General features: G+C 41.3%; 1 protein-coding gene across 3 annotated transcripts in view; it reads right to left on the reverse strand.

Moving 5' to 3' along the window:
* Positions 1-3,274: 3,274 nt before the first annotated feature.
* The window catches only part of nfat5b (nuclear factor of activated T cells 5b), a 218,769-nt gene continuing 195,430 nt past the window's right edge, over positions 3,275-26,613 (reverse strand). For all 3 annotated transcript variants that reach the window (XM_070898205.1, XM_070898206.1, XM_070898207.1), the window contains 3 exons: positions 22,300-24,844; positions 10,610-10,878; positions 3,275-7,154 (listed from right to left, as the gene is read on the reverse strand). In XM_070898205.1, the coding sequence (XP_070754306.1) occupies positions 10,610-10,878; positions 22,300-24,844 (2,814 nt within the window). In that variant the 3' untranslated portion in view covers positions 3,275-7,154. The remainder of the gene's footprint in view (positions 7,155-10,609; positions 10,879-22,299; positions 24,845-26,613) is intronic.

The raw sequence follows: 26,613 nt of genomic DNA on the forward strand, positions 1-26,613 counted from the left end.
GAAATCACAGAAATATACAAACTTTGTCTATTACCAAAATCCTTTATGTAATGTTTAAATATTTGTGCAACATTTAAAAATCTACATTAATTTTATGATAAATAAATGTTATAAAAATTGCAGACTTTTTTTCCTTTACTACTTTTGCGTAGATGTCCTGGAAGCAGTGACTAAGTAGATGTTATAGCTTGAATTATTCTTACAACAGTGAGAAGATGAAAAGGTTAATCTCACTTTCCCTCAATTATCAATTAAGTTGACAAAAATTGTTATTGCTGATTACCAATACAATAGGCATTTTGTTTATAAGAAACTGCTAATCAAGGGTGGGATTTATATTTAAATCAATCTCTGCCCCTCTCTCCTCCCCCTCCCCCCAATTTTTTTTAACCTGTTTAACTGGGGATTTTGCATCACTCCTTTCTTTGTCTACTGACTCTTTCTGGGTTATTCAAAGGCCAGAAATGACCTGTACTTACCAGGTTGATTTGTGTACCAGATTGAGTTATATATGCTAAAGTTTATATTGTGTGAGAACTGCATTATTAAAATAACCTCAAAATTAAAACAGTGAAATCATTAAAATGGAGCCAGAAGGACAATTTGAGCCCCGCCCAGACGGTTGCACATTTTGCCACTTGTCCAGTCGTTGCCTATAATTGGTGAATTTTGCCAAATCTCAGCAAAGCCATGAGATTGATTTGGGTTGTGGAAAACCAGATGCTGTCCAGTATCCCCCTCTCAAAATTATGTCTGCCCATGGTTTATCACATGGCAGTACATGGAGTGGTCCACAGCCTATCAGGTAGGAGAAGCTATGTAGCAAGTAAACTGTAGGAAAACAATAAGTGGGGACAAACCAGATACATTAAAATGTTAAGAGTGTGTATAATCTTCTAGTTTGTTAGAAAAATTCATGCCAAAATTCAATGTAAAATCATAAGTGCTTGTTGTACTTCTACACTGAAGTTTGATGTGCAGAATATTTAGACTATTAAAAAAGTTATCAAGAATATGCAATGAAAATTATTCATTCCGTGCGGTGGGAGAGTGGGGGGGGAGCTGAGCTTGAAGGAGATTTTCTGATCTGTAAGTATGGCTCCCCCGCTGGGAATGTGGAATCAGTGAATTTGCCATGTGTACTTTTCAATTGAACCATCCTTGCACTCAGTAATATAAAATCTCAATGTGATATAATTGAATTACGATCCTTTCTTTTTTTTTAATACATATGAATATAAAAATAAGATTCAATAAACATAACAGTAGGAAAAAAAGCATGCCACTATCATTTTAATCGTTAAAATACATTATAAAGGGTAGTGTATTAAAATTCTCATATCCATGAAAGTGACAGATTACCATCTGTTTCACGAGTGGGAATACATTCCTATTTCAGCACCTTCCACAGAAATACTACGCAAATCTTAAAAATTAAACAGTTTTAGTAATAAAGCTTTATTTCATTCAAATGAAAAAATATTCCAAGCATGGAAGCTATTTTAATACTCTTCATCTTGTCATATGAGATGCCTATCACCCTAACCGTACTCCTAAATACTACTCATTTCACTAATAAATTGAATGTGTTTTTTTTTTAAGTCTAGGACTAAATAAAATCTTTATAAATTTACTACTGGTCATTGTACAGAAACAAGAGTGACTCTTCAATTCCTTTCAGCATAGTACAAAAGTAGCCAGAAGAGCAGTTGTGCATCTCTTCAATTACTGAACAAGGCATCTCATGGCAGAATAATACCAGTAAGATGACTCAAACATGGACAACGCGAAAGCAGAAATTGTTCTACCACAGGTTGCCAGACGACATGAATGCTAAAATTATTTGTATCCCTCTTTCCTATCCATTAGCTTTTAATTCAAGACTCATGCAAGTGGAAGCATGTTAGTCATATTACAATCTGTTCCACAAGTCTGATAATTGTGCTGCTTTAATTAGCAAGAGATGCAGCCACCAGTGGAAATGGATGAATGAGACATGCATCCATTTTTTTGGTGATGAAACAGAATATGCAAGTGGCAGAGCTGAGAACAGATATCGAGGAAGCTGTCAGCTCCAACAGAACTAAATTTCTTACTGTGTATTTTTGAAGGATCCAAAGAAAAATAAAAGTATCTTAAGTTTTAACAAACTGATATTTTTAAAGGAAAACTCATGTCATATAAAACCCAATATAGTGGAATATTCATTTAACAAAATATTATGTATAGAAGTTACTGGCTCATCTTACCATTTATTAAGTTGGGTTAAACATGTTCAATAATGAACAAAATTAGTATCAATTTGTACACAGTGAGAAACATAATTGTAACATGTAATCTGAAATTACATCTAGGTATTCCACAATAATCAATATAAACTGGATAGGTTATTGCAAAATAAAAAGATTGCAGGCAATCATAAAGGGGAGTTCTAATTGGATGAGAACAGTGTTACAATCCACAACAAATTCAGGATTTTGCCCAGCACCATAAATTCACTTTTTAAAAATTCAGGTTGCCACTTTATGCTCAGGATGATCATAGGCAGTAACGGAATCAAAATGGTACAAGACAAAATGATACAATCAATGTAAATAGTGAACTCAAAAGAAGTCTATTTATATAGATTCTTAACACGTGTTTTAGGTCTCAGCTTTGTCTCGCGATAAAAGCTGAAATCGGAACAATAAACATACATTCTCATTCAGTGTTGTCTGGTTATATTGATTCTCATGCACAGACATTTAAAAAAGATATTTAACCCTACTATACAGTGTGCCCCATAAATATTTGATTTCCATTTGAAACGAGTATTTAAATCAGTCAAAAATGGTAGCAAAAGTGCCATTCTGAACTAATTTTGACAAAGTCTCACAAAGCCACCACAGAAACACGTGGTAAAGTTTATAATTTGATTGTACTCACTTAGTACAAAGAACAATATTATACCATTTCATATATATTGTGTGTGTGTGTGTGTATATACACATATATATAAAAAATGCAACTTTCCAAAAAATGAAACATACATTAGATATAAACCATCCAAATTTGAATAGAAATTTGTATTTAAAATGACTGACCTAAAAGCCGGTCAGGCAGCTGAAGCTCCCTTCATAACAAGTAAAGCCCATCTTCAGTGCCTCTTAAGGAAGAGAAGTAGCTGCTTAAAAGTTTTTGCATGGCTCAAAATGTGCACAGTAAGAAAATAGTTTAAATATTTACAGTAAACAGAAAGAAAAATTATACAATTAAATGACTTTTTATAAACATAAATACTTTAAGAAGTACTGTGGACAGTTGACAGAAAAAAACATCACTTACACATTAAGGGGAATCACTGGTCGCAATATTAGCTGAATAAAGTGCTGGAAATTCAATTTTTAGAGCACATTTGCCAAGATTTTGACTCAAAGCTTTGTTTTTCCAAAGGAAAAATAGCTGTTTCACTTACATTATCCAGCTCATCCTAGTAGAAGTGCTAACAGAGTGCAGCAAAAAATGAAAAGCAAGGCTGTTTGTTGGTTAATATACAGACCTCTCAAGTATTGTCTTACATCCATTTCTGCTTCACATAGATATGTTTGTCCTTTTTTATGTACAATGTGCATCATATCCACTTTCAATAAAGATAATTAATTATTAGGGCTAAGTGGATATTCATTCTTTAGTGTTACATTTCTCAGATTCTAAGTAATTTCTGCTAAAAAGTCACATCACAGTAAATTTTTGCAGTAAATTGTTTTTTTTTTTATTGGGGGAGGGTAGAGTTAATGGCCAGGTATCCTCAATGGGACATTTTGCTGCTTCTTCCTAGATTGCTTGTTGGAGTACCTTGTAACAAGGGAACATGCCTTGCCACCTGTAACCTAATACTGACTGGCAACATGATATTTAACCAATATTTAACGGTACCAAAAAAGCAATTATTTACATTAGGTCTGTGCAATACTTACGTATCTTTTGCAAATTTATTTAAAACTAGAAATGTAGAAAGCTTTGGAATATATCTATACTTTGGTATATATTAACATTAAAAGGTTAATACTGTATCCAAATCCAATTTGAATTTGCATTTCTAACAGCAAATGCTAATTGTTGCTATTATACAATGCTAAATAACATCTGACATTAGATTTATGGGAGAAAAAAGTTCCCGATGATCTATGCTTTGCACATGCTTCTAGATTAGTCACATTTCTAAACAATAATCAGGAAACATTTCTCTTCAATGCGATTTTACCTTTCATCATTGCAGATGTTACATTTAGATTTGGAATATCATCTTTTCAGGCACACAAACATACAATTATGCACCTTGGCCTGTACCAATTCATGTTCAGACAATTACTAAAATCAAGAACCACATCTTGTATATAGTTTGCAGAAGAGAAAGTTGCATGTAGCCCAGTTACTTCAATAAAAACATTCAGAGAAAGTAACTGAGTGGGCAAAAGTACAACTCCTTCAATAGTACTATTTAACAAGAATATCAAAATACTAGGAGTTCCACAGGGTCAGTGAAACAAAAATACAAATTTCTTTGCAAGATTGTCTGAGTGGATTATTAGATCTGACTCCTGCAGGAGGTGCATGAAATAAATAGATTGTACCCCTAAGCACACTGTCCTCTAACCTGAATAGACCTCAGGCTTTTGACCTCCATTTTCCAACTTTCCAGATGAAGAGAATGGTGCTCATGAAGGTGAAAGATAAGGAACCATTTATGTATATGAGGAAGACAGTTTCCAAACAAAGAGATTGCACCCTTGAATTACTTGATGGCCACTAGAATTACTTGAAGGAAGCCCGCCATTAATCACTGCATCCATTATTGTAAGTTATACCGTTCTAAATTTAGAGGCACCATATTGGATCTCCTGGTTGTTCAAATTACTATGTGATGGGTTTAGCTCTGATTGCCACGAAGATGAACACATTCATCCCATTCCGCAATGTCAATCCTGGAGATTCAGTGCAAATTAATAGTTCAGTATCATGCCATGTTTAACCACTAAGCAGCACTGATATATATTCAAGCACAGCATCCAGAAGCAGGAAAGATGGCAATCCCTGTAAGAGGTGGCTGCAGGTATAACCATCCAAGCATGTGCTTTCTGGGCAGGAGACCCAGGTAGTGGGTCTCTATGAGACTGCTTACATAAACAGTGATCTCTCCTTGTATTTTAATCCTGTAAAAGTGAATATAGACTAATCAGTAACTATGGTATATAATATGGTGTTGTGTTGTTAAAAGTTTTAAACTGTGCCACCTGATTCTTAAGTGACACATCTGGTGGACAGATGGCCCTAAAATTCAGATTAACTACCAAACAGGAAGGAAAATTTACAGGTCCTTTTCTAATCAAGTGAAGATATAGACCTACTCAACCGAGCTAACTGATTACTTAACTGCTGCCTGGTAGACTATCCTTTGTTAATGGGTAGAAAGGTCATCTCTTTGTTGCCGCTGCAAGTCTATTGAGAAGATAACCTTATGATGTAGATGAAACAGGCCACAGACAATGAGCACAGAACTAGAGGACTCGGGTTTAAAATTAACTTTAGGAAAACTAGAAATTTATTTTCCCTTCACAGACTAGTAGATGCATCACACACTCAACAAAAGTAATTGAGAGAGCGCTGACTATCTATTTGAGAACAGGCTTGGAAGTAATAGGGATAGGTGGTAACCCAAATTATCGAATATAGCTGAACCTGAACCTAGTGCTCCAGAAACCAGTGTGTATGATGATACAATACTGTGACATGCACTAAAACTGCCATGTAACCTCACATGTCAATGGAGCCATTTCTTTGCTTCCTCCCAGTTAGACTAGGTTGCTATTCTATTTTTTGCAAGACAGGGTAGTCACTTATTCATGGTGTTAGCAAGCTCTGCACTTTCAAGAGCTGCTCCATTTGTGAATGGTGCTTCCTGATGGGCAGACGAGAAAAGTGCTCTACCGCTTTTATAGTTACCACCTAAAATAGACTGTGAGAAAGTCAACTCAAGATCTGTTACTGAGCTTACCATACATTATCCCAGCTACATAAGTAGAAATAAATTCTGTAGGACTATTGGAGGGGAATATAGAGAGATTGTCAAACTTCCCCAAATCCTTTGGATATGTCCACTGTTCATTGGGATTATTGATGTAAAATGATCCAGGATAGACACAGAATTAAATTCTTGTAACTGCTGGGTGTCAGATGAGTGCATTTTGTATCTCCTGGTCTGTGCTGTATCCTGGAATGGTGTTGCCCAGGTGCACTGCTCTTCATTACACCACAGATTTGCATGCTTTGGTGGATGGTGCCAATGGAGAGATCATGTATTTTCTCTGACTGAAACAACAAACTTTTAAAATTTGTAGTCAGTATTCTTAATGGGAAAAATTTAAAGGTTGGAAAAATTAGCACCAGGCACTAATAGTTTCAAACGTTAAAAAATTCAGCGGTTGCACTCCAGGAAGGAAGTGAAGTGTTAAATCAGGTGCTCCACTTCCTTCCTGGAGCGCAGTTGGCAGCAGGCGGGGTGGTGAGTGGAACAGTGCTGCACACTGGGCCGTGATGTCACGATTACCAGGTGAAGGAGATCAGGGTGCACGTCGTAGTACCGCCGCAAAACTCATGCCGAATATGGCAGGTGTCGCTGATCTCATCATGCCCGATTGCAAGATCATTTGCGCCACATTATGGCTCCCTGGAGGCACTAACAGGAAGTGCAAAGGAGCTCAATTTCGCGCCCTTAGTTTCTTAGCTGCGTTTCAATTCCCACCGGTTTACTGACCATCATAATGGATATTTGTAATTATGCTGAAGCATTTTAACATAGAGAGTTGATTAGTTGTCGATTTGCACTCTGCCAGATGGCTTACCTTCTGCAGTGGGATGCTAACAAGAAATCAAGTTAATTAAAAATTTGCATTTATGCATTCAATAAAGAATTTAAGCTTCATGAAATGTGATGATTTACAAATGGAGGACAAGAACTGGCTTAAAAGCTGAAATGGATATAAGCAATATCAACACTTTGACTTTCCCTTCATAGTACAGTCATATAATCTGCTTTCCCTTCATATGATGGCATTCTAGTTTCACAAAGTTCGATGTTTCTTCATAACTTCTTTATTTTGTACTGTATAAATACTCTAAAAATAAAAGAGATGTTACTAATCAATATCCATGAATCATTATTGCCATTCTATATTTAAAAATACTATACATTAAGGAATAGCAGAAAACACGAGTTGAAATCAGTGATGTTAGCAAATGAATATTTAATGCATTTATATCAAATTGCAGTAAGTTATAAAAAAAAAGTTTACATACAGCCAGTAAAGAGGTGTTAAACTGAATGCACTGTCTGCCTAGCCAGGTTAATGGAAAATATTCCAAGGGACTATTTGAAGAAGAATATGGAGCAAAAATCACGGTCTCTAGGGGCGCGTACGATGTGCGTACGCACCAGGAGAGACCCTGCAAGTGCCGGTTCTCGGTGCGCAATGCGCATGCGCCAAAATCTGGCACTTGCAAACTGTCAAAATTTATTTTGACAGATCGCCGCATCCCCAGAAGAAGGGCCTTCTCGGGTAGAGATTTAGCTATTTGCCCAATTCCTGACCAGCAAATGTCCTTCAAATTCTTATGCCTAAGGCTACTGGGCACAGGATTCGTGTGATGCTGTACCCATCAAGGATTTAAAGTACATAAATTGGGAATAAATGTTAAAGTGATCTAAAAAAAAAAAGCAGGCATAAGGCTTGCTTTTAGCAGCACAAGAGTTTTAAAAGATAGAAAAATAAAATGTTATCAATAATTTTTATATTAAAAACCCTGTCCATTCAGTTTAATTTTTTTTTTACCCCTATTAAAACGTATTTTAAAAAATTTCAAAATTGTCTAAAACATTCAATTTCAATTAATTTTAAATATGTGAAGTGTTTTTATTTATTTAAAATGTGTGTGTTTTTGGGGCTTTCCACTTTAATAGAAATGGAGATCACCATTAATGTGAATGGGGATATGCCATTTTCTTTGGTTGGTCCAGCCCATGTGATCTCAGGCTGCACATACACTCCTGGAATACGTGGGCCTCTGCACTGGGCTGTGAATGGAGGCCTCATAGTGCAAGTGTTCATTCCTCCGGGACCACCAGGTACATCTGTAAATATTTTTGTGGTCGGAGGGTCCGACTGCAATTTTTGGCCCTATGTGTTCTCTGGTATCCTGGCCAATAATTATCTCTCAGTGCAACCCCCCAAAAACAGATAAATTGACCATTTATCTCACTGTTGTTTGTGGGACCTTGTGTGCAAATTGACTGCTATGTTTGCCTACATAACAACAGTTCAGTGGCTGTGAAGTGCTTTGGAATGTCTTGAAGAAACAAAAGGTGCTATATAAATGCAAGTTCTTTCTTTTCTTTAACATATATGCCATTATTTACAAAGCCAGAAACAAAATTAGGTCAGAAATTAGGCTTCATACCTGCTTGCATAGGGTTGCATATATGGAAAAGAGCATCTGTTTAATATGCTGGTATATCATGTAAGTGGAGGCGTAACAGCTTCCACAAGGATATATTTAGGCCCCACTCTTTGGGCCCAAGTTTGCCCCCCGCCCCCACCCACACGTTTAGAACGGGGTGCGCGACTTTGTAGAAGAAAAACCGTGCCTAAAACTTACTTCGGTATTCTCCCCACTGCTGGAACGTTGCAGGCCCTTGGCGTGGCGCAGCACAAGCAGTGGGGGGGCGGAGCCAGGTCCCGGCGCTTCTCGCCCCCACAATCTCTGCAGGCTGTGTGGGAGGGGCCCAAAGCACGCCACCCTGAGCCCTGGCCGAATGAGCTCCCTCATCGGCGGCCCGCTGCCTTATCTAGCCACACACACGTTGACCTGGGAAATCCGGCTGCTGAAGGGAGATGAGATCGGCTGGATGAAACAGGTTACTTGTCTTTCCAGTCTGCTTGTGGGTCAGGAGGAGCAGGAGTGCTACCCCCGGCCCACCAAGCTTGCCCGTAAACCACCCGTGATCAGACCCCCGTAATCAGCCAACTGCCCCCACGATCGGATATACCTCCCCCCACCCTTCCCGATGTCACCTCCCCTCCAGATAGCGAACGGCAGCTGTGGCCTGGAGCCACAGGCCTACCCACCAGACAGCCAGGGGAGGTACGTTGGAGGCCAAAATTGGTCAAAGAACCCGGCGTGGCCAGGGACGTGGAGGCCCTACCCCCCACCCCACCCCACCCCGCTTGCTCACCGGCCTCCCTGCCTCCCCGCCCAACCGGTAGCTCCCCCCCAAGACTCCCAATCGACGGCATCCCCCCAGCCTTTCTAATCGCCAACCAGGGCTGTGCTCCCTTTCCAGTACTGGGGACCAAACTCAAGGGGACCAAACCCAAGGGTCACCAGTCTCGTGTAGCTGGTGGTCCCTCTCACCCACCAGCCGGACTGTCCATTTGGCCGGCTGCTGGGCAGGAGATGGTATAGACTCTGTGCAACAGTACCCAGCTCCTAGTGTTTTTCTGCAGTAAAGCTTTGCTGAAGGTAGGACTTCTATTTTTTTTTTTATTTGTTTATTTATTGATTGATTGATTGATTATGTGGCCCTAAATTCTTGTTTGATTTACATTTAAATTTACACCTCATCTGCTTTCAAAGGGAATTCTGTAAAATAGTTTGGCTGAAACTCTTATTTACAGGACTTGCTATAATGTATTTGCTAGTGTACCAATCCATCCTGCTCCTGCTCCCCCGGGCTCCTCCAGCTCCTGCTCCTGCTCCTGCTCCCGCTACCCCGGGCTCCCTGGCAAGCTTCCCTTGGCACACACCACGCACACACTGAACTGGAGCAGCGGCTGGCCTGTGTAGCAGGCCACTCGGCCCGGGATGGGGCGGCAAACATCGGGTTGTCCCTTCGGCCATGGATGGGGCGGCGAGCACAGCTGCCAGCACTATTTTCGGTGCGGGGCTGTAGCTCCGCCCCCCACTGTGATTGCCACGCTGCGCCAGACCCTAGGACGGTCCAACGGAGCGGGGAGAATCAGCAGCTACATTTTCGGCGCCGTTGTTGGAGTAGAAAGTCGGCGCACCACGGATACGTGTGCTGGAAAAAGGGATTGGGGAAAGCTGAGCCCCTAGCCTGGATCCTTGAAGAGGGCTAATTCTTTTTTTAAATAAAAGTGTGCAGATTGGTCCCCTTGCTGAGCGAGTCAAGGGGAACATTGCCAGCATTGCGGGATGACCCTGGACAACCCCACCGAGGACACAAGCCAAAGTTTCCACGGGCATAGGACTGAAGAGGGGGCAGTGGTAGACACTTGCCTGTGATGACACTTGGAACTGCTGGCCCCATGTTAATTAGGCACCCTCTGCGGATCGTGCAAATTCCGGTAGGGATTGCGTCCTATGGATTTTTGGCCCCTGTAATTCTGCATGCTAATTCATAACCATTAAAAGGGAACTGGAAAAATGACATATCTTGCATGCACATGACTACTATTGAAAGGTAAGACCTGGGCCTAAATGTAGCACGCTGCTATTATCTATTCATTACAAGAAATAGAAAAACACCTTTGTATAGTACCTAAATTCATCCTACCTATGGATTAAAAGACCTGCTGATGTTGCTTCCTTGGTTCTGTAAAGTGACAAGGATGTTATCAATCTTTTCCATGTTCTGTTCAGCAGTAATGGTAGATGATAGTTGCCTTGTGTCAGTCATCTGCTGTGGGAGGAGCGTAGAAACGGTCTGTCCTTCAGGCTGTGCCTGCCCTGGCTGGCTTATCACGAGCAGTTGATCAGACAAAGTAGATGGTCCAGTAGGGCATGGCTGAGATACATTCGTTATGCTCATTAACCGTCCACAATCTGTGTAAAACAAGAATTTGTATACATTTCTGTGGTAACAAAAGGTAGTGTTATATTCCTGACTATTTTTATACATTGCCAAAACAATGACTTCAAGACATAAAACAACTTAACTAAAACTCTGTTCTTCTATAACATTACAAATAACTCTTTTTAAAAAAAAAAAGAATTCCTGATCTTGGATGTGGCGTCAGTTAAAAGCAATGAGCAAAGGTTAAGTGTTTCTCTACAGTTAGAACAAGCAGACAACTCGAAAGAAACTTCCAGTAGCCATCTCAAGAGTGGTATAGGCAAAGGTCTGGACTGTGCCTGGACATCGACTTGTTGGAAATTGTGTGTGTTGCCAGGTGATGGAAGGATGAATATAGAAAGACAAAATTTTCTCCTTAACAGCAGATATCAATTATTGTGTATTACTAGATTCCAGATGAAGGACAGTGATCAATTTCCAGGGTAATAGTAAAGTTATGTCTCATTATTAAACTAGTATTTTATAGCTAATTACTTTATCCCTATCTCCCAACTTGCATATTTTTACTTGTGAACACTATCAATATATAATAAAAGTGTTTACTTGAATAAGAGCACTGTTTTCCTTTGGGAAACTGCTCAGAAGGCCCATGTGTGCGTGGCAGTATTTGCAGGGGGTTCGCCTATTATAGAACTAGACCATACAGAGGAAACAGATCCCAGATTTGTTTCCCAGTCTGTGATGAGTTGAAAAATCTCAGCAAGGAAGCACTTTGGACACTACGATTCTCATCGGACTATAATTTCCTTTACTTCCAAGTTTATTCTGAAATTTTCACAATCTCAAACTGTAAATTTAAGAATATTTAAGACATTAATTTTACAGATATAATTTAGTGACAAAATATTAAAAGAAATGGCCAGAAGCATTCAAAGGGCCTAAATATCTGAAAAAGAAATGGATACAATTCAAAGCTGGGTGGTCTGCATTACGTTTCTAGGCAGCAGTTCTGCATCACAAGACAAAAGCAAAAAACCTAACCAGTGTGAAGTCACCCTTCCGTTTAGAATAAAACCAATAATTTGTTCAAAAAAGTTGATTTAACAAAAATGTTAAGAAAGCAACTACTGTGATCCTGCCTATTTTTATCCTTTACTAAGAAAACGTATTTTGATTAAAATCAAAATACATAGCACCCCTTTAAAGTTTGAGGATGTGACCGAATTAGATGGATGGCTATTTCCTTGTTCACGGTCAACGGTTACAGCACTAAAAGTGGCTGCATCTCTTAATCGCTAATGGTTGAATAAAAAAGGCCATGAATCAATTGAACTGTTTCTCACAGAAACCAAAGCCAAGAAAAACACTTACTGAAAGATGTAAGTTTAAGTTCAACAGGCACTCCCTTTACACCTGGACGATAATTTAAGTCTGAATCTTCTATCCCATCCCACCCAACCTTGGTATGAACTCAAAAAAATTATGAATAGAGGAATCTCAATTGAGATAATGCGCTCACATTAATCTTCTTGCACTGGTTCACAATATATTTTGCTCCTATATTTACACAGCTGGTTCGTAGTTTAGCTCCAAAGATTTTGAGCATAGACTGGGAGTTTGAACAACCATTCGCCCTTCTGTGTTGTAACTGTTTCTGCTCCCTATGAATGCCACCGTATCCTATTCAAATACCTGCATAAGCTCTTTATTTGTATGGTTTGTTAAACTTCTGAATAAAAAAATTTTTGAAAAAGAATTGAAGCAGCTTTAAAAAAAAGGGTGTATTGACTTTAAAGGCAAAAATAGGCTGCAGATCCTGTATATATAAATATTACTGACCCAGATTGTTTGTTTTGTTCCCTTCAACAAGCATAGCTGTTTATAGTTTCCATAGTGTTTTACAAATAGCATGTTCTTCCTAGGTGTGCTACAATATCAGACTGAGAACTTCACAATACTGCTACTGGAAAGAGAAAACATGTCGAAAAGACTGGCGTGGCGAACTGCAGTATTGTTCGGTCAACAGTGACAGAATATCCTCACAGTGATAAAAGATATTTACATCATGTGGGCTACTGTGGAATTTGTTCTCAGCCTAACATCTTGTTTTGTAGGGACAAAATCTTGGATGTAGAGTATGAAGTATAACCGCCGACCCCCCTCCCCTGTTCCCCACTTCCCTGGGGAACGGGGGGGGGGGGGAACGGGGGGGGGGGGAACGGGGGGGGTCGGCGGTTATACTACAACATTTTTCCTGTCTTTTTATTAATGGATCATATCATGCAGGAAATGTTTCTCATAATAAACAAGCACCCAATCATTGTTTCCAACATCAAAGAGAAACTGATTGTAAAGAAACTCTTTCCAAGACTTCAGCAGAACAGGAAGATCCTTAAAAGTGCGGAGGGAGCTGTAAAATGTCTTCCATAGTGCCAATGCTCAATCCACCTCAAGGTGCACCAAAGCATCCAATTGGAAGCTAGAGTTTAATGGTCTTTGGCAAGTCAGTGATACCTTAATGTTGGGGGTTGCATTATAAATGCTCCGACCATTAACATATGCTTTAGTTGGCACAAAATGAAAGGAGGCATTTGCTGTCACCCTAATCAGCATCAGAAACTCTCAAGTCAATTTATTTCCCTAAAGTTCTCAGTGCATTTGTGCTCAGTGTACTATACCTTGGTGCTTCCCCTTGGTGGAGGTGCATGGTTTCTTGTGTTCCACTTTTTAACCTTTTGCTTCCCCAGTGGCTGGAGTAAGTGAAGTGACTAGCTGCTTGATGTCAATGGAAGTCTCTTGGGATTAAGATGGCCCGTCTTCTTTTGTTGGGATAGCCTTGCAACTGGATCTCCCATATCCCCTGTTGCAGTGACTACCTAATCCTGCATGATTTCTACCAATTCTTTTGCCATTTAAGGTGGATGGGGGGGGGGGGGGGGGGGGGCCTGAAAGAAAGCAGCCTCATCTGTGCCAAAGTAAGCCATGCCCCTGGTGCTGAACATGTCACATGCCCTGATCTTGCTGGAAACAGACTTCTAGGCAACATTGAGGACATTGAAGCGGAGCAGAATAACTCTCTTCATATCATCCTCTAGCATGTTGAAACTGGATAAGAGGGCCCCTTTAAGATTGGAACACAAGTTCTCTGTTCCAGCAATCTGAGCATTAATAAGTAATAGTTTGACTGGACTTGGGAGTTCTGCTACTTAGGGCTCCAGCACCACTACAGATGGCCCCAGAGTTGACACATATTCCATGCTGAACCGTAGTTCTGTTAAACGGTCGTGCACGGCTGCACAGATGTGCCTAGTGGACTCCTTCACACTCAGTATCCAACCTTGCAGAGTTTTTGGCACATCCTCTAATGACTGCAGAAAATGTTGGTGCTCAGATGGCTGTGATTTTGCCTACCAAGGCGGGCAACGTCGGTGGCGGGTCCTGACCGCATTGCTATCTCCATCCTGGCCTCCCACACGACTTTCCTCTCATTGAGCTTGTTAAGCCTGCCCAGCAAGGTTCCCTACCAATTAAAAGGAAGCAGGTCTAATTACATCACTTGATGATGTGTCATCAGCCAGTTTCCTTAAAGGGAACATGCGCAAATTTATTTTGACAGTTGTGCTGTCAGTGTTCTACAGCATTGAGGTGTTCCATACACTGACAAGCACTTTAAAAAAAATGTGTTCACTGGATGTGGGCGTCGCTGGCACGGGCAGCATTTATTGCCCATCCCTAATTGCCCTTGAGAAGATGGTGGTGAGCCACCTTCTTGAACCGCTGCAGTCCGTGGCATGATGGTACTCCCACAGTGCTGTTAGGGAGGGAGTTCCAGGATTTTGACCCAGCGACGATGAAGGAACAGCGATATGCTTCCAAATCAGGATGGTGCATGACTTAGAGGAGAACGTGGAGGTAGTGGTGTTCCCATGTGCTTGCTGCCCTCGTCCTTCTAGGTAGTAGAGGTCGCGGGTGCACGGCTGCACCCAAGCTCTCCGATGACGCCCTTCATATGCTAATGGAGTGAGTCAGAGCAAGCAGGGAGGTTCTCTTCCATTCCAATGGACGGAAGAGACCTCCCCAGGAGACCAATGCAGCCTGGTTGCACATCGATCAGGAGCACACAAGCAGGGATGTCCTCAAGAGGACCAGGTGCAGTGGTGCAAACCTTTCAATGATCTCAGTAAATCACGAAACGTTACTGCAAAGCAACACTCAACCTCATCCTGCTGTGCCACTCATCACATCCCCATCACTCTGCCTTCCCTACTCTACTCCTGCACATCTTTACTCATACCAACTTACCTTGCACCTCCACCCATCCCTTTCTCTCTCTAAATCTATCTACATTATTAGTTCCCCATTTCACTAGCCACCCCTCACACTCACCCTCATCCTAGTGCAAGCATACCAACCAGCAATACATGAGTATAGGCTCTTGGATGGTTTTGCCAATGTTTATGTAATGTTTCTGTTAATGTGTTGTCAAACATTGAAATCTTTATTTTCAACACTTTGCCAGATTTGTGTGCACCTTTAGAAGTGGCTTAGTGAGTTGCAGTGACTGATGAGACATAACAGTACCCCCGCAATGCTGATGAGTGTGAAAGGAATGGCTTGGGCATTGTTGGGATGCTTTATGGTGTTGGTGTGGGGTGGTGCCAGTCTGGCGCATCATGTGACAGCCAGGATGTGCAGCATCAAGTGAAGCAAATGTGGTCAAGGTGAGGCCATTCCTGACAGCAATGTGGTCGGGTGCTGATGTCTAGGGAGGGGCACTTCGAATTAGCCGGAAATTTAGCGCCAGTCGGGAGTCGGAGGGAAGAGCCAAAAAATTCAGCTCTTTAACTCTGACACCACTTCCCATGCATTGGGGCGCTGTTGGAGGCGATATCGGGGTGGGATTGGTTTGGGAGCAGGGCAGTGCCAATCATGTCAGCATGGCAGTGGTGACATCAGCACGATGCGTTACCGTCTCATTAACGCCTCCAAGAGGTGCTAACGGGTCTTTTTCTGAAGGGCAATTCCCCCCCACCCCCCCATAATCTTTAAAAAGGTAAAAACAAATTGACATTTGGGTTTTGGATAGATCAACCAGACCATCACTTCCCCAAAGTTACCTCAACTGTGACTCTCTTATATTCAACTCTTCTTCTCCCTCCAACCCCCTCAGTTCAAACTATTGTTCTCCCGACCCATTCTTGCTGACACTATCCCCATGCCCCAGTCATGCTGGTACTCACTCTCTCCTTCAGTTGATGATGGAATTCCTTTTTCTCTGCCACCCAAAGCAACACTCCCTGCTTCGCTCTCCCCTTCATCATATCCATTCCCACTTTCCTCTCCCCTTTATTCCCAACCATAACCACCTTCCTTCTCCCAGCCACTTCATGCTGTAGGTAGGAATTCCTGTTCACTCTATGCAGAGGCAGGATCCATAGCAGGACTTGAGGAGCAATGATGAAAGGAGCAAGTACAGCAAATGTTGGCACACAGGCCAGGCCCCCAAAATGCTGACGGTTAGTGTTTATGAAGGTCACAGTGGTATGGATAGCAAGAAAAATTGCATGGCATGGAGAGAGTCAAATCTTACCTTAGCTGAATTATTCGGGTCTCTAAATCTCTTCTGTGTGGTGGAAACAGTATTGATATGCTCCATGCCATCACTTCCTCCCATGCATTCTGTACAGTTCACCTGTGTGCCAAATAGGGCAAGTCCCTTCTGCCACAAATCACTCTGCGGCACCTCTCCTGATGTATTAGTAAATCGAGGGACTCATGGACACCTATGGTCCATTGTGCCAATGATTTGCAACGTGGTCAAACTTTTACCACCAGAGAAGTCATCCTCTTTAAATTGCAGCAAACGTTTAAATCTTTGCCTGAAATGCAGGATATCCCTTCCCTGAAGAGAGAGCTCCCAATGAGCACCAATGTAAGACACTAACAGCTCGCTACAGTTCATAATACTAAAAAGCAAAAGAAGCATGCTATAAACAAAGTTGAGCTCTCCCACAATCAATGGATCAGAACAAATCCAGTTGTGAATGGTGGTGGACCATTAAACAACTAACGGGAGGAGGTTGTTCCATGAACATTCCCATTCTCAATGGTGGTGGAGCCCAGCACGTGAGTGCAAAAGTCAAGGCTAAAGTGTTTGCACCATTTTCAGCCAAAAGTGTCATGTGCTCGATCCATCTCAGCCTCCTCCTGAGGTCCCCACCATCACAGAAGCCAGTCTTCAGCCAATTTAATTCACTCCACTTGATATCAAGAAACAGCTGAACACACTGGATAGAGCAAAGGCTATTGGCCCCGACAACATCCCGGCTGTCATGCTGAAGACTTGTGCTCCAGAACTAGTCGCGCCTCTAGCCAAGCTGTTTCAGTACAACTAGAACACTGGCATTTACCCAACAATGTGGAAAATTGCCCAGGTATGTCCTGTCCACAAAAAGCAGAACAAATCCAATCCAGCCAATTACCATCCCATCAGTTTACTCGCAATCATCAGCAAAGTGATGGAAGGTGTCATTGAGAGAGCTGTCAAGCGTCACTTACTCACCAATAATCTGTTCACCGATGCCCAGTTTGGGTTCTGCCTGAACCCACTCGACTCGAGACCTCATTACAGCCTTGGTCCAAACATGGACAAAAGAGCTGAATTCCAGAGGTGAGGCAATAGTGACTGCCCTCGACATCAAGGCAGCATTTGACTGAGTGTTGCATCAAGGAGCCCTAGTAAAATTGAAGTCAATGGGAATCAGAAGGAAAACTCTCCACTGGCTGGAGTAATACCTAGCACAAAGGAAGATGGAGGTTGTTGGAGGCTAATCATTTTAGCCCCAGGACATCACTGCAGGAGTTCCTCAGGGCAGTGTCCTAGGCCCAACCATCTTCAGCTGCTTCATCAATGACCTTCCCTCCATCATAAGGTCAGAAGTGGGGATGTTCGCTGATGATTGCACAGTGTTCAGTACCATTCGCAACTCCTCAGATAATGAAGCAGTCTATGCCTGCATGCAGCAAGACCTGGACGTCATTCAGGCTTGGGCTGATAAATGGCAAGCAACATTCGCACAACACAAGTTGCAGGCAATGACTATCTCCAACAAGCAAGATTCTAATCATCACCCCATGGCATTCAACAGCATTACCATCACCGAATCCCCGACCATCAACATCCTGGGGGTCACCATCGACCAGGAACTTAACTGGACCAGCCACAATTAATACTGTGGCTACGAGAGCAGATCAGAGGCTGGATATTCTGCAGCGAGTGTCTCACCTCCTGACTCTCCAAAGCATTTCCACCATCTATCAAGGTATAAGTCAGGAGTGTGATGGAAAACGCTCCACTTGCTTGGATGAGGGCAGCTCCAACACTGAAGAAGCTCGACACCATCCTGGACAAAGCAGGCCGCTTAATTGGCACTCCAACCATCACCATAAACATTCACTCCCTCCACCGCCGGCATATCGTGGCTGCAGTGTGCACCAACTACAAGATGCACTGCAGCAACACCACCGAGGCTTCTTTGACAGCACCTCCCAAATCCGTGACCTTTCACGCCTAAAAGGACAAGAGCAGCAGGCGCATGGGAACATCATCACCTCCAAGTCACACACCATCCTGACTTGGAAATATATCGCTGTTCCTTCATGGGTCAAAATCCTGGAACTTCCTCCCTAACAGCACTGTAGGAGTACCTTCACCACACAGACTGCAGCGGTTCAAGAAGGCGGCTCACCACCACCTTCTCAAGGGCAATTAGGGATGGACAATAAATGCTGACTTTTCCAGCGACGCCCATATCCCATGAACGAATCAGAAATAAATAGGCTTGACCCTGGAAGATTTGGCAGGTCAGGGGTGTACAACTCTAGTTAGGGCAAAGTCAGTTATGCAAGTTATCCAAGTTTGCCAACAATACAAAACTAGGTGGAAAAGTAACATGTGAGGAGGACGCAAAGAGCCTGCAAAGGGATATAGAAAGGATAAGTGAGTGAGCACTAAGATGGCAGATGGAGTATAATATGGGGAAATGTGAGGTTATTCACTTTGGTAGAAAGAATAGAAAAACAGAATATTTTTAAAATGGTGAGAAACTATTAAATGTTGATGTTCAGAGATTTGGGTGTTCTAGTACAAGAAACACAGAGAGTTAACATGCAGATACAGCAAGCAATTAGGAACGCAAAAGGCATGCTGGCTTTATTGCTAGAGGGTTGGAATACAAGAGTAAGGAAGACTTGCTACAATTGTACAGGGCTCTGGTGAGACCACACCTGGAGTACTGTGCACAGTTTTGGTCTCCTTATTTAAGGAAGGAAATACTGCCTCAGAAGCGGTGCACTGAAGGTTCATGAGATTGATCCCTGGGATGAGAGGGTTGTTCTATGAGGAGAGATTGAGTAGATGGGCCTATACTCTCTGGAGTTTAGAAGAATGAGAGGTGATCTCATTGAAACATATAAGACTCTGAGGAGGATTGACAGGGTAGATGCTGAGAAATTGTTTCCCCTGGCTGGAGAATCTAGAACTAAGGGGCATAGTCTCAGGATAAGGGGCCGATCTTTTAAGACTGAGATGAGAAGAAATTTCTTCACTCAGAGGGTTGAGAATTCTCTTTGGAATTCTCTGCCCCAAAGTCCTGTGGATGCTCAGTAGTTGAATATATTCAAGGCTGAGATAGATAGATTTTTGGACTCCAGAGGAATTGAGGGATATGAGGACAGGGCAGGAAAGTGGAGTTGAGATCAAAGATCAGCCATGATCTTACTGAATGGCAGAGCAGGCTCGAGGGGCCGTATGGCCTGCTCCTGCTCCTGCTCCTAATTTTTATGTTCTTAATCCACAGTACAGAAAATCTGCACTCCCATCACCAAAAGATGGTTATCTCATAAAGATGGGATATGGAATTTATCTCACACATGTTAAATTGCCTAACTGCAAATATTTTTTTGTAAGCCATGGGTAGTTGAAACAATTCCAACAGCTGTGCTGGTATGCAGCATGAGCAAACATCAGCTGTACTTTACCTTGTGCTCTGCTCTGCAAAGGAATAAAGTGCACAATAATAGACCAAAACATCATCACTGAATTGTTTTAAAAACTTGAAATAAACCAAACACGAAATTGTTTTATTATGTAGGAAACGTTAGATGTGATGTTTATTCCATTCATATCATAAACTCAATTGTGACTTTTCCCTGAATAACTAAGTCTCAAATGAATTATACAAATCATAGTCAACAACTTCCCATGTTTTTTCCTCTATTAAGGTACTCAGCCACAGTTGCAGACAGATCAAGGGAAAAACAAGGCAAATTTTGTTGATCTGAAACTGGCCCAAGCAATGAATTAATGTATTTACTTTGTCAGTTCCCAGTATTACACAAGACAAGGAAGTGCTCTTACAGCAGAATTTACAACAAACTGACCACTAATGTATCACCTCCAACATGCTATGCAATGGAGGGTGATGATGTTCTCCTTGTTATTCTTGGCATGAGGATTCTGATCTCAGCCAGATCATCTGAGACAGACATCAACAGATGAGGGCTTTTCCAAACAGGGATGGAGAGGATTTTTATTTATTAATTAAAAATTAATTAGTCAGTCAACAAGTGGACTACTTGTGCACATTCTGGCAGCTTTTTCAATAAGGGCACAGACCTAGAGCAGGTTGCCTGCTTGCCTGACCATTTAGCCAGAAAATGGTTCAGAGGTCTAAGGACATGAGAAAAAAATATTTGTTTAGAGGGGGAAGGTAAGGGAATGAGGAAAGAGAATTAAACCAAACAAAATGAAATTAAGATTGGTCATCTTAAAATTCTTAACTGATTTATCAAACTGGATAGTTTGATTATATCAGTAGATACAAATCCTATTTATCCAAGTGAGACGAGTTTATTAGTAAATTCCTTTATGCCAAAGATATTTACAGCTCAGGAGTCCAGTCACCAATCACCAGTCATGTCTGTGCCAGCTTTCTGCTAGAGCAAACCACATTTAATCTCACTGCTCTCTATATTCCTCTGCTTCAAATATTTATCCAATTTTCTCTTAAAATATGCAAAGGTCTCTGCCTCAACTACTCCTATGGTAAAACATTCCATTCTCTACATAAATAAATTCCTTTTAAACTCCCTTCTTCACTCTTAGTGACAAATTTAAATTGATAACCTCGTCGTCACTGACTGCAACCAGAGGAAACAGTATCCATATGGTCTCTATCTGGATAATGGTTCATAGTGACCAAAACAGGGAAGTTAAATCCTTGCTGAGCTTCCTAATTGGAAGGAAATGTTGCCTAGGATAGGCAATGCTGTCTTCCAAACATTTTGCTGCAAACTACAGCTCATAATGTGGGTCAAATCAGCCCAATGGATGTCCAGTAGGTGTTTTGAGAAATTATTTCTATTTCAGTAATCTTCTGATTGCTGCACATCTACATAGTATTTTTACATTGATCACATTTGTATGGAAAATTTCCAGGCTGCATACGTAGGAATGCAGATGGGAAAAGCATTGAAAAATGAAAGAATTGAGTATAAAAACAAGAAGATAATGATGTATCTGTACAAGCCAAGATCTGCAAGTTTGACCAACTCCCATTGACTTTCTGAATCAAGTTCAGTTAGGTAGATCAGAAACAATACTGGCACTCCACTCTTTGGTATATTTCACCATCTTGTGATTGTTCCCTAACTCATAATTGTTGCTTCCCTGATTTCAGCCAATTTCTTATCCACGTCCAAGTTTAACCCAAGATACCCATTGATTTAAGTCGACTGATGTCATCTCTTTCAGTCAGGGTTCTATTCAATATTTCTTGAACGCTGTTCTTAACAGTGCAGAAATGTATTTCAAAATACCTGAGAGTGTTACAGAAATATGACTGGATTATGGTCCAATTTTAAAGTGTGCAACTAATATCCTGTTGACTAAACAATGGGTTTTACACCATTGGTGGAAATATTAAACCATACAGACCAGAAGGTCCCAGGTTCAACTCTGTGCTGAGTTAGCCAGGGCAGCAACTGGGACGTGGGGGAAGAAATCAGCCAAGACTTCCCTGTTGGGAGTGTGTGAAGGCATGGATGTTGTGTAAGAACAGATCGAGCTTGGTTGTGATACCATCCACAAATAGCCTGCTGATGCTCACTCCCACATGAAGAATGGCCACTTGGAAGAGCTACCGGAGGGTATCCAGCACCTGGAGTACTATACCTCAGCAAGAGTCAGTGCCTTCAGGAGAGGAAGGGAAAACATTTTTAAAAACAGGTTTAAAAAGTTTCCTGAGTTTTATCTTTTGAAACCAGTCACATTAGTATACAATAACATTTTGGGGAACAAAATAAACATTTTTAAATTAAAATTAGGCAGACAAACAAAAAAAAAGTCTTCACTCAATCAATCAAGTTGTTTATCCTTAAGTTACACTTACCATTTTGAATTCCAAACAAGTACAAGCCAGTTGGTTGTTGAGCTGATGCAGATGCACTCTGAAGTTGATTCATACTTCCTTGTGGGTGAAAAAGTGTACTTTGTTGCTGACCCGATACAGATGTGTTGGTCTGAAGGACAGGCACATTATTTTGAGGATTAAAAATAGTGGACTGCTGCATCTCTTGTTGATTCATATTGTTCTGTAATACAGACATTGAAGCTTGAGAAATGAACAGCGTGACCTGTTGATCTTGGGAACCTCCTGAACTTTGAACCAACTGCATTTGAGGTTGGCCATGAAAAACTGATGACTGTTGCTGGTCTCCCTGAGGCGCCCCATTACTTTGAAGTGAAGAAACTGCAGTCTGATTTTGGAATTGCATGGATGACTGCTGTTCTTGATTAACTGACACCATATTAGGCTGAGTATGAAAAAGAGTTTGGTTCTGCTGCTCCTGGGAAGCCAAATTTGTATTCATTGAAGACATGGTATTCTGAGAGTTGAAAAGGATGTTCTGTTGTTGTTGTTGTTGTTCCTGGGAAGTCATGCTGTTATTTATTGGAGAAATTGTATTTTGAGAGTTAAAAAGAACATTTTGAGGTTGGTCTTGAGGTGAAGGGCTGTTGTGAAGTGTAGCTATTGAGTGTTGGTTCTGAAAGATTGATGCTTGTTGATTTTGCGGAGTTGTGTTAGCCGATGAAGAGGCCAAAGTGACCTGATGTTGGAAAAGACTCTGCTGCTGTTGTTGATGTTGCTGTTCTTGAGAAATCATGGTATTCTGAATCTGAGACATTTGTGCCTGGGTCTGAAAGACATTCACAGATTGCTGCTCAGGATTTCCTGAACTCTGGAGTGTTGGAATCGAGCTCTGTGGTGAATAAAAGCTGATCCGTTGCTTTTCTTGTGACATGTTGTTATTTTGAAGTGAAGGCAAGGAGTTTGGAGAAAGAAAAAGAGTGCTTTGTTGCTGGTCTTGGGCAATTGAGGAGCCTTGAAGAACTGCCAATGAGTTCTGAGAATGAAACAATGCTGACTGTACTTGATCCTGGGAAGCAGTTGTGTTCTGATGTTGTAGGACAGTGTTTGGGCAGTGAAAAAGTCCAGACTGTGATTCTTGTGAACGAGTTGCACTTTGAACTTGATTTAAGGAATTTTGTTGATGGAACAGTTCCGATGATGGATGAGATTGCTGTAAGAAGTTTCCAGGTTGCATTGACATCATTTCCCCACTCTGCTGAAAAATCCCAGTTTGCTGTGAAGACCCACCAGCTTTGACATGCATCATCCCATCTGTATTAGAAAACAAAGTTACCTGAGGCTGATTGTCTCCACTCTGCTGCATCTGCACAATAGACTCAAACATATCCGTTTGTCTCTGGTTCGATTGCACTGAGGTCTCTTCCACAGTAACCATAGCGTTAGAGCACTGAAAGACACTTGGGGAAGAAGTTTGCTGCTGAGGATTCCCTGTGTTTTCATTTCCTGCAACAGATGTAGCAGGTGAAAACAATCCACCGTGGGATATCTGATGTTGGTTTCCATCATTGGACTGCAGACTAGACATATGATGAGTGGTTTGCTGAAAAATATCAGGTTGTTGGAGGCTTCCATTTAAAGAACCTCGGACACTCATTACTTTAGAGGATTGATACAAGTCTGACTGGAGTTGCCCTGATCCAGGACAAATGTTCTGTTGCATTCCCATCAACATGCCCGTCGAGGATTCTAACACTTGTTGATTTGACAATGAATTCTCAGGTCCAGAGAGAATACTGTCAGATCTAGGGAGCGATGAGTTGTCTGAACTTGAGAACAGACTTTGAGTAAGGTTGCTCTGCATAGTATTTACTTGGTGGAACAGCCCTGCATTCATCTGGTCTTGCACCTGTTCCACAGGTTGTTGCATCGTCTCTGAAGGGCCAGATCCAGTAAATAAGACGGAGGTCAACTGCTGCTGAGTAGCCTCCAAAGCCTGTTGAACAAGACTAACATTGCCACTTCTGCCATTGTCGGCACTTGTTTGAAAGTTTCCTGGTTGCATAGAGTGCAAAGCATTCTGCAACTGTGATACATTACTGCTTGGTTGGAATATATTGGGTGAATGCTCCTGCAGTGCCTGGGTCTGCGATTGTTGCTGCTGCTTCTGCTGCTGTTGTTGCTTCTGCTGCTGCTTCTGCTGCAGCGCAGACTCAGGCATTTGGGACAAGGATATCTTGGCTACACCAGACTGCAACATTTCTCTTGGTTGTACCTCCCTGGAATCCAGCAATATGCTAGCACTGTGAAACTGGGTTGGTTGCTGAAGCAAACCTTCATTATTTTGGAGCTGGCTGGTACATTTGGATGCTTGAAAGGTACACGGCTGAATGTCTTGTTTCTGTACTGTAGCCAGATCATCTGTGTTTGGAAACACATTTGGTTGAATTTGCTGGAGCTGCTCACTGTCACCCCCTTGATGAGACACTGATGCAGGGAATGGAGCCCTTGCTGTGATGTTTGAAGAGATTTCTAAAGATTGCAGTCCTACTCCCATCTCTTGAGTCTTAATGGAAAAAAAACAAGAAACTAATTCAAAGCGATATTAAGATGATAACCATGCCATACACTTTTTACACTACCGGTAATGTAAAAAAATAATGAAAAGATCTTCATATTTTAAACTCTTCTAGCGTTTAACCAGTAACTTGGGTATGGAACAAAGTAAACAATAGCTGCTGACGCAGTGTGGTCTTAAACAGATTGCACCTAAACATAGTGTAAAAGTTGGGAATTTGGAGAGAGTAGAAGTTTCTGGTAAGTATAGTGTCAAATTGAAATTTAGCTTAACATTTTGAATTTAACGTAGGACTTTAAAAACTGTAAAATAAACTGCAAGTAAGCAACAGTTGACGGAAACTATCTGTTAGTGGTAGTTAACTGTCAATCAACTGTATGTGTTTGCCTGATTAGGCACTAATTACTGTGAGCAGGAACCTGAGTCAGCACTTGTAATTTGGGTATGGCTCAAAGGTGTATAAAAGCAATCAGTGGTCTTAAACGGAGTGCATCTAAGCAGAGTATAAAAGTTGGGAATTTGGAGTGTGCAAATTCAGTGTAGACGGGGAAGGAGGTGCTGCTTTTTGCCTCCATACTTGTAGTGCTTTGTGTTACAGGTAAATATTTAATTTAATCCACCTATAATTTAAACTAGATCAAGTAATTAGTTAAAAAGACTAAGTTAGAAGCTAAGTTAATTAAATACATAAACTTTAATTAATTAAATAAATAAAGCAAGGTTATATAGAGATGGCAGTGGTGTGCCACAACTGCAGCATGTGGGAGTTTGTGGAGAGCATCGCAATCCCAGAAAACCACATCTGTAGTAAGTGTCTGCATCTTGAGGAAGATCAGCTCAGAGTTGTTGAGCTGGAGTTCGAGATGCAGACATTGCGGGGCATCACGGAAGGAGTGTGTTATCTGGACATTTTAATGCAGAAGGCAGTCACACCCCTTTAGCTTAGGTAGTGGTACAGGTCTGGTTAGTGATCAAGAGGTAGCTAGACAAAATTGGGGCTCATGGGATTCGGAGTAATAGATTGAGGACTGGTTAACGGACAGAAACAGAGTAGGAATAAACGTGTCATTTTTGGGTTGGCAGGCTGTAACTAATGGGGTACTGCAGGGATCAGTACTTGGTCCTCAGCTATTTACAATCTATATCAATGACTTAGATGACAGGATGGAGTGTAATACTAAAGGAGAAAATAGAAGAATATTTAGAAACCAAAAATATAATGAATAGTCAGCATGGAATTAAAAGTGAAAGTCTTACTTGACTAATCTCATTGAATTTTTTGAAGAGGTAACAAAGAGTAGACAATGGTAATGCAGTAGATATAATTTATCTAGATTTTCAAAAGGCCTTCGATAAGGTACCCTATAATAGACTGATGAACGAGGTCAGAGAATGCGGAGTCAGGGGACAAGTAGCAGAATGGCTAGCTAGCTAGCTTCAAGACAGAAACAGAGAATACGGGCAAAAGGTGTCAGAAGGTGAGTAGTGGTGTTCCACTAGGATCAGTGCTGCGACCACAGTTGTTCACAATTTATATTTATGATTTAGACTTTGGAATCAAAAACAGGGTTTCTAAATTTGCGGATGACACCAAATTGGGGGGGGGATAGTCAATACTGAGGAGGACTGCAACAAATTACAGGAGGACATTAATAAACTTGCAGAATGGGCATATAATTGGTAAATGAAGTTCAACACAGATAAATGTGAGGTATTACATTTTGATAGGAAGAATAGGGAGGTCACAATTTAAAGTG

Source organism: Pristiophorus japonicus, chromosome 13 (assembly GCF_044704955.1).
Source record: "Pristiophorus japonicus isolate sPriJap1 chromosome 13, sPriJap1.hap1, whole genome shotgun sequence".
NCBI classification, from domain to species: domain Eukaryota; kingdom Metazoa; phylum Chordata; class Chondrichthyes; family Pristiophoridae; genus Pristiophorus; species Pristiophorus japonicus.